Genomic DNA, 10101 nt, shown 5'->3' on the forward strand with positions numbered 1-10101 from the left:
TATTACATATTATATTATATTATATTGTATATATTATATTATATTATATTATATTATATTATATTATATTATATTATATTTATTATATTTATTTTATTATATTTATTTTATTATATTTATTTTATTATATTTATTATGCTATACTAAAACTACAATAAAGAATAGAGAAAGGATCCAGACAGAAGGCTAAAAGACAATAATGAAAAACTCGTGACTCTTCCAGAGTCCTGACACAGCTGGCTGTGATTGGTCATTAAGTAAAAACAATTCACATGAAACCAATGAAACAATGACCAGTTGGATAAACAATCTCCAACCACACTCCAAAGCAGAAAAACACAGGAGAAGCAAATGAGAAGCAAAATTTCCTTTTTCTCTGAGGCTTCCCCGGAGAAGAATCCTGGGCAAGGGGATTTTTCAGAAAATGTGAATGTGGCAGGGGTCTTACCACGGGATCCTCAGGGAGGGAAGGAACATTTGGAAATGTGAGCTACAAATCCACCAGCAGGGCCTGCTGTGGGAGCTGTGCTTTGAAAGCAGAGCTATTCCCAGAAAAGCCCACAGAGCAGGGTCAGGGCCAGCTCATGCGGCCGCCCCGTGCTCTCCCCGGAACCCCGAGCCACAGGAACCCTTTGCAGCATTTTTATCAATGAGTGTCACTTCCAGGGGGATGTTGCATAAGCCCTGTGGCTTCCTCTGCCCTTGCACGGGATCGGGGTGCTGGCTGCGACTTTCATTTCTTCCTGCTGTGGGTTCCTGCCTTGGGGAAGGCAGAGGTTGCTTTGATCCCTTTGGTGCTCCCCAGAGCATCCCTCTGCCTCAGGGCCAGAGCTGGACTTGATGCACCTTGTGGATCCCTTCTGTTGCAGACATCTTTTCACTAAAAATCCTTTCTTGAGATTTTTTTCCCTTCTGAGAAGCTGAGAGGCCTCAGAAACAAAATGCAAACAATGGTTATCTGCTGCTGTGGAATGCATCAGGTGGATTTTTGATTGGCCCATCTTGGATGTTTATAATTAATGGCCAATCAAGGCCGAGATATCTCGGACAGAGTTAGAGAGAGCTGCCTTTTGTTATCATTCTTTTAGATTCTATTCTTAGCTAGCCTTCTGAAAGGAAACCTTTCCTTCTATTCTTTTTAGTTAGTTATAATGTAATATATATATCATAAAATAATAAATCAAGCTTCCTGAACATGGAGTCAACATTCTCATCTCTTCCCTCACTTGAAGACCCCTGTGACCACTGTCACACCCTTCCAGCTCAAGAATATTCTGTGATTCTCTGTTATCCCTTATTTCTGGGATAAGAGCACTAAGGGAGAGGTTCCTCACCCTGGGACAGAGTGAATTTGGGGTCTGCTCTGGCCCCACACTGTCCCTGCTGCTCCCCCTTGTCCTGCCCTCAGTCAGGGATGGTCCCTCTGCACAGCCCCAGGGGGTGAGGGGGTTCCAGACCTAATTCTCTCCTTTTCTTTGGGATACTCATGCAAGGCAGTGCAAAAGACATCAGATTTTGTGAGAGCAGCGCTACATTTGCTCCTCCACCCCATGTGAGTTTATCTGATGGTGAGGAGGCCACAGCCTGGCTCAGGAGCAATTTATGGGAATCTTTGTAGCCCTTTTGTTTTGGCTGCATCTGCCTCAACTGCCTCCTCCTTCCTTGTTTATTCCTTCTTTATTATTCTTTCTTTATTTTTTTTTCTCTTTATTATTTGCCTCTTCCTTCCTTATTTATTCCTTATTTATTATTTGTTCTTTTTTCTCTTGTCTCTCCTGGGTGCACAAAATTTTGGCGGTACTGAGAACTTAACCATAACCAAACAAGCCAAAAAAGAATTGGCATCTTTGGCTCTTTACTCCCCCCATTAACTAATGGGCTTTTGCTTTCTTTAATTTTTCAAATTTGCATTTGTAAAGCTGAAGTTTCTCTTTCCCTCTATTTCCTCCCCTCCAGATTCCTGTTCCTCTCTTGTCACCTGCTCACAGAGATCTTCCACGGCAGGAGAAATAAAACCACAACTCATTGCTTTACTCTCCCTTTACATCAGTTCCTGATATCTAATTCCTTAAACAGAATTAAACATCCACTGCCTGCTCATGCTGAGCTGCACTTTTGTGCAATTCTCTGTAATGTCCTCGATTCCAGTCACAATGGAAAGTATTTCATCAGCATCCAGTAAGAAGTCCCATCCGGCCCTCGGCTGAATGGAGAACTGAAAGTTTGGCCAGTCACTTCTTCAGCAAAGAGGAAATATTTAATTTTTTTTTGCTTTTTCCATCAGAAATAATCTATTAATTGTGAGATTTTCTGTGGTTCCTGCCGGATGAGAATTCATCCTGTGGAAACTGCAGTGCCCAGAGAGCCCTGATCTCAGTTTCCAGGTTTTTCTGGCTGTGGGATATTTACTCCTCACCATGCTCCTGGTGTTTGTTGGTCCCCAGTGCTGCTCTCTTGCCCATCCTGCCCCTTCTCTCTCTGTTTGGGCACCAAGCCAAGCTCAGCTCATCCCTGGCTCCAGAAAAAAATCCCATCCAGGCTTTGGATAGCTCAGGATGTCATTCCTGTGGTGGATCCAGACAGCAATTCCTGGTTTCCTTCCTCCTGTCTGTCCCTCTCCCACTTCTCCCCCATGCACAAGCCCAGCTGGCCCTCTGAGGCAGGAGAGGTGCCAGAATTCCAGGGGTGGCTGGAGGGCAGAGCTGTGGGGAAATCCCTGTGGATTTACAGGCAGAGAGGGTCATGGAAACACAAAAAACTTCCACTGACAGGCCCTGAATTTGGGACTTCTCTGCACACAGAGGTAGCTTTGAGCTATGGAGAAACCTCTTGGTGTCTTTGCAATCAGCAGAGCAGAAAAAACAGAATAAACTCATGCAGATCTGCATTACTATGGGGAATTGAGCCCCTTCCTTTTGCCTTTGTGCATCCAGGGGCATGTGACAAGCAGGTGCCTTTACAGCAGGTGAATTTTCCAAGCCTTCCCTCAACCACGCCAAGTGATTATTGGCAAACCCAAAGGATTTATAAATTTATTTATTCATTTGTAGCTCCATGCACAGAGTGGCTGAAACAGAAAGAGCTGGAAATTGGGAGCTGGAGAAAGAGCAGGAACAGCTGGAACAGCTGGACCTGTTCTTCCACCACCTCAAGGCCAGATCAGCTCCTCCTGAGCAGCTCCAGGAGATGATTTGCAGCCATTCCCTGTCCTGCTGACACCAGGCAGAACCTGATGGCTGGGGAAAGTTTTTCTGGACAAGAACAGGCAGTGCCATGGCTCAGCATTTTGGGCACTTGGACTTTTCCCTTGAATCAGTCAGGAATTAGTCATAGCCCAGGCAAGGTCAGCAGCAGGGCCAGGGGAAGTTGGGCTTTGCATGGTAACTGCAAACTCTCTGTGGCAGCATCCAGAAAAGGCTGGAAAAGGCAAAAAAAATGGAGGAAGGAGTGATTTTGGCAGCTCACTTTGTTTGGGTGTGCAGTAGAGGGGGGTGTTTGGGGAATTACCCTCTGGAATTGCAAATGCTGCCCTTTTTCAGTCACTCTGCAGTTTCCTGGAGATTTTATGTGCAATGAGCTGATCCCAGTGGGTACCAGCAGGATCCTCTCCTCCCTCTGCCCCTAACCCTCCACCCTGTGTCCTACCATGGGAGTCTCTGCTTTTTGGGGCTAAATCAGGAGAGATTAAATTGGATTTAATGATCCTGCTTGGAAAGAAGTGGGCAAGCAGTTATTGCAACAACTTCAGCCTTGAGAGGCTGCAGCAAAACTGAAACTCTTCAGTGTAAATTCAGTCAGAGGAAAAGGAGGAGAGGGTCAGCTGCAGCCAAAATGAAACCCTTAGAGAAGTGTAAACTCAGCCAGGGGACAGGGGAGGGTGGCAGGGTGGGCTGCAGCCAAAAATTAAACCCTTATAGAAGTATAAATTCAGCCAGGGGTTAGAGGAAGGTGGCAGGGTGAGCTGCAGGCCTGGAGCAGGGCACCAGAGTCCAGGCCCTGCACCTGCCCCTGCAGGGACTCCATGTCTCTGCAGCCTTTCCAGTAAGGAAATTGCTCTTTTGACCAACCACCAGCAAAAAGGGACAAATGTGAGGCCCACTGTGACTTCTAGATTGACACAACCTCATTCCCTCATGATTTTCCCTGTCCAAGTAGGAGCTGTGTTATCAGTGGGGACAAACGTGTGTGCAGTGGCTGTGGACCTCGCTCTGGATCCCCGTGGTGGAGCAGGGTGAAAAGTGGCAAACCCAGGGAGAATTTGGCATCTTTCTCCTTGCAGGGCTTTTCTGCCAGCACCCCCAGAGCTGCTGCAGAGCCCTGACACAGTTTGGGAGCACCAGGCACCCAAGGAGCACCTCGGAAGCTGCAGCCTCGTGGCCAGCGCTTCCTCTTCTGCGGTTTCGCCGCCTTTTCCAGCTCAGCAAAAATTAATGATCCCAACATAATTTTTAGACACAATTTCCTAGTACGATGTCCTCACTTTCCTCCTGTGAAACCCTGAGCCCACCCCTGGGATGGGGATAAAAGGGGAGCACGGCCCCAGGGCCACAGACAGAGTCCTGCAGCCTCCTCAGCTCCATCTCCAGCTCCTCTCTCAGAGCCCACAGCACCATGAAGGTCCTGGCAGCCATCCTGGCCACTCTGCTGCTCCTGGCCACCTGCTCCCCAGCTGAAGGTCACCTTGGTGAGTCCCAGCCCTGGCAGGGTGGCTCTGGGGAGGGTTTGGGGGGGGTTTGTGTCACATTGGGGGCACAGGTTTGGAGCTGGTGGTTGGCTGGAGGGGGTTCTGACAGGGGATGTGGAAATCCCTGGAGAGGGCAGAGGCCGTGCTGGGCTCTCACCAGAGCCGTGTGTGTCTCCCCTGCCCTCACAGATGGTGTCCCCACCAAGTGCTGCTTCACCTACCAGACGAAGCCCATCCCTCAGCGCCTCGTCAGCTCCGTGTTCGACACCAGCAGCTCCTGCAGCCAGCCGGGAGTGATGTGAGTACCCAGGGGTGCCAGGGGACACACAGGGGTGTGATGTGAGTACCCAGGGGTGCCAGGGGTGCCAGGGGGGACCTGGGGGGACCTGGGGTGCCAGGGGTGACAGGGGGACCTGGGGACACACATGGGTGTGATGTGAGTACCCAGCACTGCCAGGGGTGCCAGGGGACACACATGGGACACTCGGGGTGCTGCTGCTGGCACTCAAACCCCGCTGCCCCAGCCCAGCAGCTCAAGGCAGGTTTTGTCCTGGCAGTGTGGTCACCCTGAGGAAGAAGGAGCTGTGTGCAGATCCAAAGGAAAACTGGGTGCAGAAGCTCCAGAAGCACTTCCAGAACGCAGAAAACTGAGCCTTCCCTGCTGACAGCCGCAACCCCACCCCTGCACAGCCTCCAGACTCGGGCACAACAGAGAGGATTTGACCCCCAGCCTTCTTCAGAGGAGAAAATTATTTTATTTAACTTATTTAAGTTAAACTAAATATTGTTTTTTCTAAGCATTATTTTTAAAATAATTTCTAAAAATTATTTAAACTATGTCAGAATAATACACTAAAATAAAGAACATTTCAATCATATCCACGTGTTTGTTAATGAAGAGTCAGTTTTGATGCCTCCTTGCACCAAGGTGGGAGAAGGGACCATGGGGGGCCCTGGGTTTGCTGTTGCCAGCTCTGGTGCCACCCAGTTTGTCCCCACAGGTGACACCTGTGTCTCACCTGGGGCTGCCAGTGGTGGCTCTTGTTTGGGGAATGTTCTGGAAGCACCTGTGGTGCCACAGGAGAGCTGGGGTAGGATTTTCTATGGGATGGAAAATCAGCTTGGATCACCTGGCCTGGCTCTGCCCCCTTTACAGTAGCTCCTGAGTCCTTGATGAAGGAAAACACCATTTAGGAACAGCTAAAACATCAACACCATTCTCATTTGCTGAATCCATCAGCAAATAGCTGAAATAATAATAATAAAATTGAGCTGCAGATCCATTGTCCCACACCACTGGTAACAGGACACAGGACATGGGGACAGCAGACCCAAATTTTTGTGCTACCCAGCTCTTCCTCTACAGGCACATTGACATAATGGAAACTATTTTTGTGTGAACTTATTATCCTGACATATTTGAAATACCACACCTAATAGCTGCCTTTTGTAAGTTCAGAGGTATTTGTGCTGAAGGAAATGCAGTAGATTTCACTCATCTGGGCTCCAGGAAGACACTTGAATTAAGGCCAGATAGTAAATTATGAGCAAAGGCAGGGGAGATGTGACTGGCATGTGAAAAGTAAATTTGGTCAAGAGCTGCCTGAAAGGGGCATGGTAATTGCTTCAGCTGGAAGGGGCTGTGTCACACTCACAGGGGCTTACCCACACAGTTCCTTGAGTTTCTGCCTCAAAAAATATCCTGCTTGACATTTGCATTAATGACCTTGGCACACAAAGCAGGAGAAGGCAGAGGAAATGTGCTGATGAGGCAAAACAAGATGGGATCATCAATCTGGAGCAGGCCAGGACATCACACACAGAGGGATTCCAACGACCTTGAGGGGTGGAGGAGGATCCAAGGCAGCGGTGCAGAGCAGGATCCTGCTGTGGGAACAGGGATAACAGGAATAGGAACTCCAGTTTGGGGGCAGGTAATGGCTGGGGCAGGGAAAAGCCCTTGGCACACAGCACAGGACTGATGCTACCATGAAAAGAGCTAAATGCAAAAGGTTTGGGTTGAAAAATGAGGGACTGGTCCATGTGAAGGTAGGAAGGAGGTGCTGCTGGTGTGAGGCCAGGCTGGAAACCAACAGAGAGGAAACCAGGTTTGCACAGGGATGCTGTAAGGGTCTCATGCAGGTTTCTGAGCCAAGATAAAAACCAAGCACTGCTCCCATGGACACCAGTCCCACTGACGGCTCAGGTTTATGCTTTTACATTTTCACATTCTGTGCTGCTTTAGTATGTGGGTCTGAGCTTCATATCAGGGGATGGTGAGCTCTGCACTGAGCAGGGAGACAAAACAATTCCTGCTCCAGCTGGGCACCAAGGACAAATGATCCAAATCTCAGGCCCAAGAGCATAAAAAACAGTGAATTGAAGTAAGAAAAACAAGCATAATCTAAAGCTGGAATTGGACAATAAACTGCAAGATGCAAATGGAGCAGAACTGATAAAAGTGAGAGACCCCATGAGCGGTCGTGCACTTTGGGACGATTTTGGTTCATCTTGGGTTCATTTTGTGACCATTTTTGTTCATCTTGGGTGCAGCCCTGGCTGGGCTCTTGCACTGCCCAAGGTGGATCCATGGAGGAGATGCTTTTAATAAATCCCTGCTTTATTCTTTAGCTCTGTCTGGTCTCTGCTGTAGCTCAGCCTTCTCAAGGCATCACCACCAGCACATTCCACAACCATCCTGCAGCTGAGATTCCTTCCCAGGAGAGATGCCGTGTCTTCACAAGGGCCCATTCCCAGAACTGCCTTTCAGAGCCCAAGGTGTCCCTCAAAGCAGTGTTGCTGTGGAATCCAATGTTCTCCAAGGCTGTCCAAGCACCAGCAAACCAGGAAATTCCTTCCCAGGACAAGCTTCGCTCATTCCCCTGCAGGCCTGGAGGTGGTTTTGGTGTGAGCTGCCTCACTCTGAAACTGCTCAGCTCATCCCTTCAGTCTGGGGCAGCAGGATAACAGCATTTGTGCCAAATTTCCTTCAGAATGTCCTTTTTGGACACTCCCACCTCCAACACCCCTCATTGTGTGCCCTGAAGGAGCAGAGCTGAGGCAGCCTGGGTGCAGACACCCCCATTTCCTAAGCTCACCCCTTGCTGCTCCTCATGGCTGGATTCATTTTGTGGTTCCAACCTTTCACTCTCCACATTCCCTGTGTGTGCCCATCCCATCTCACTGTCCTTGGGACGTGTCCCCATCTCTGCAGTACTTCAGGACACCAAATCTCCTCTGGGATCATCAGTGGTTTCTGTTTCTTTATTTCTCTCCTTTTGGTTTCCTCCACATCCTCATCTCTGGCCAAATCCCTCAGAGCTTCCTGGGCCACCTCACTGCTGAGCTGAAAGATTTTTATAGCGCTATTTGAAATTTTCAGGCTTTTTCTGTCGACTTCCTCTTTCTCTGGAATTTCTCTTTCGAATTAACTGGGACAAGACTAATCCTGGGCTCTGCTTGGATCCCTTTCCTTTTCAACCACAGGATGTGGGACTGAGTCACATTTTGGGGAGAATTACTTCTATCCCCCCTTATCTGTGAATCCCAGCACCCACAGCATCCCTCCACTCCCAAATGCCAGCCAAGGCTGTCACTCTGGACACTCTCTTGTCACAGACATCTTTTATGAAAAATCCTTTCCTTAGGATTTTTTCTCCTGAGAAGCTGGGAGGCCTCGGGAGCAAAATGTAAACAATGGTTATCTGCTGCTGTGGAATGCAACAGGTGCATCTGGGATTGGCCCATGTTGGTTGTTTCTAATTAATGGCCAATCACAGTCAGCTGGCTCAGACAGAGAGCCCAAGCCACAAACCTTTGTTATCATTCCTTCTTATTCTATTCTTAGCCAGCCTTCTGATGAAATCCTTTCTTCTATTCTTTTAGCATAGTTTTAATATAATATATATCATAAAATAATAAATCAAGCCTTCTGAAACGGAGTCAGATCCTCGTCTCTTCCCTCATCCTCAGACCCCTGTGAACACCATCACACTCTCTCCTGAATTTTCCCTCTGTGAATTCCCCAGCTGTGAAACCTTTGCTTTTACTCCAAGCCAGGAGTAATGGCACCCGTCAGCCCATTCCCATCCTTTTCAGAGCCACTTTTTTCCTGCAGCCTCCATGCCTGGACCCTGCTGGGTGTAATTCAGCATGACAAAGCCCCTTCCTCCTCCCAGAGAGGCATCACTCCTGATTCAAAATGCTTTTTGGTGTGAAACCTGCTTTTTACCCAGGGCTCAATGCCTCAGAGCAGCCCCATGGTGGGCTCCCCTGTGTCCTTCCAAAAAGCTGACCCTGCGACCCCCAAAAATGCCTTGCAGGAAGGTGGGGAAGAGCCAGAGAGTGCAGAGAATGAGAAATAACAAAACACAGCCAGGTTTTGCATCTGGGCCTGCCTTTTGTCCATAGAGCTGAGTGAAAAAAAGATGATTTTACAAGCAAGGACTCAGCACAGCAGGACTGTGTGTCACCAAGAGCAGCAGGCTGGGAGCTCAGGTGACAATGACAAAGGACAGGTCTCAGCCTGGAGCTCCATGCACAGCCCTGAGGTTGGGGCACAAGTGGCAGGGATGCTCTGGGAAGGACCCAGCAAACACCTTGGGTACAAGAGGCAGCAGACCTTGGTGGCTCAGAGGGCACAAGGCAGACACAGGGATGTTTGCAAGGAGAAAGAGGAAGGAATTTGCTTTGGGTGTGATTCTGCAAGAGGCAAGATGTGAACTCATCCTGCTGCTGGGAAGTGGCTCCAGAGCAGCAGCACGGGCAGGAAAGGGTCAGGATGACTCAGGGCTCAGCCAAATATGTGGTGGTGCCCAAATTCCAGGGCCAGGTCAGCCCTGGATCATCCAGGAGGTGAAAATAAATTGGTTTTTGAGAGGCAGGTCCCAGCAGAGGATGTGCTGCCTCCAAGGATTGAACATTTGCTGCCTTCCACAGCTCAGGGGCACCCTAAGGAGTTTCCCATGTGCACAGTTCCCTGTGTGACCATGTTCACAGGGGGCTCAGGGTGAGGGAAGAGACGAGGATCTGACTCCATGTTTCAGAAAGCTTGATTTATTATTTTATGATATATACTACACTAAAACTATACTAAAAGAATAGAAGAAAAGGTTTCATCAGAAGGCTGGCTAAGAATAGAATAGCAAAGAATGATAACAAAGCTTCTGCCTCGGACAGAGTCCAAGCCAGCTGACTGTGATTGGCCATTAATTAGAAACAACCACATGAGACCAATGACAGATGCACCTGTTGCATTCCACAGCAGCAGATAATCAATGTTTACATTTTGTTCCTGAGGCCTCTGAGCTTCTCAGGAGGAAAAATCCTAAGGAAAGGATTTTTCATGAAACATGTCTGTGACAGTTCCCCATCCCAGGGCTTCTGAGGGAAGGGAGAGGCCCTTGGGGTTACAGCAC

General features: G+C 48.5%; 1 protein-coding gene across 1 annotated transcript; it reads left to right on the forward strand.

Moving 5' to 3' along the window:
* Nucleotides 1-4575: 4575 nt before the first annotated feature.
* Nucleotides 4576-5420, forward strand: LOC128944230 (C-C motif chemokine 3-like). The gene is made up of 3 exons (XM_054287404.1): nt 4576-4684; nt 4874-4982; nt 5242-5420. The coding sequence occupies exons 1-3, from the start codon at nt 4612-4614 to the stop codon at nt 5333-5335; spliced, it is 276 nt and encodes a 91-aa protein (XP_054143379.1). The 5' UTR covers nt 4576-4611; the 3' UTR covers nt 5336-5420.
* The last annotated feature ends 4681 nt before the right edge of the window (nt 5421-10101 follow it).

This window comes from Melozone crissalis, unplaced genomic scaffold (genome assembly GCF_028551555.1).
Source record: "Melozone crissalis strain CALT ecotype California unplaced genomic scaffold, PUWL_Pcris_2 ptg000057l_1, whole genome shotgun sequence".
In the NCBI taxonomy this organism is placed as follows: Eukaryota; Metazoa; Chordata; class Aves; order Passeriformes; family Passerellidae; genus Melozone; species Melozone crissalis.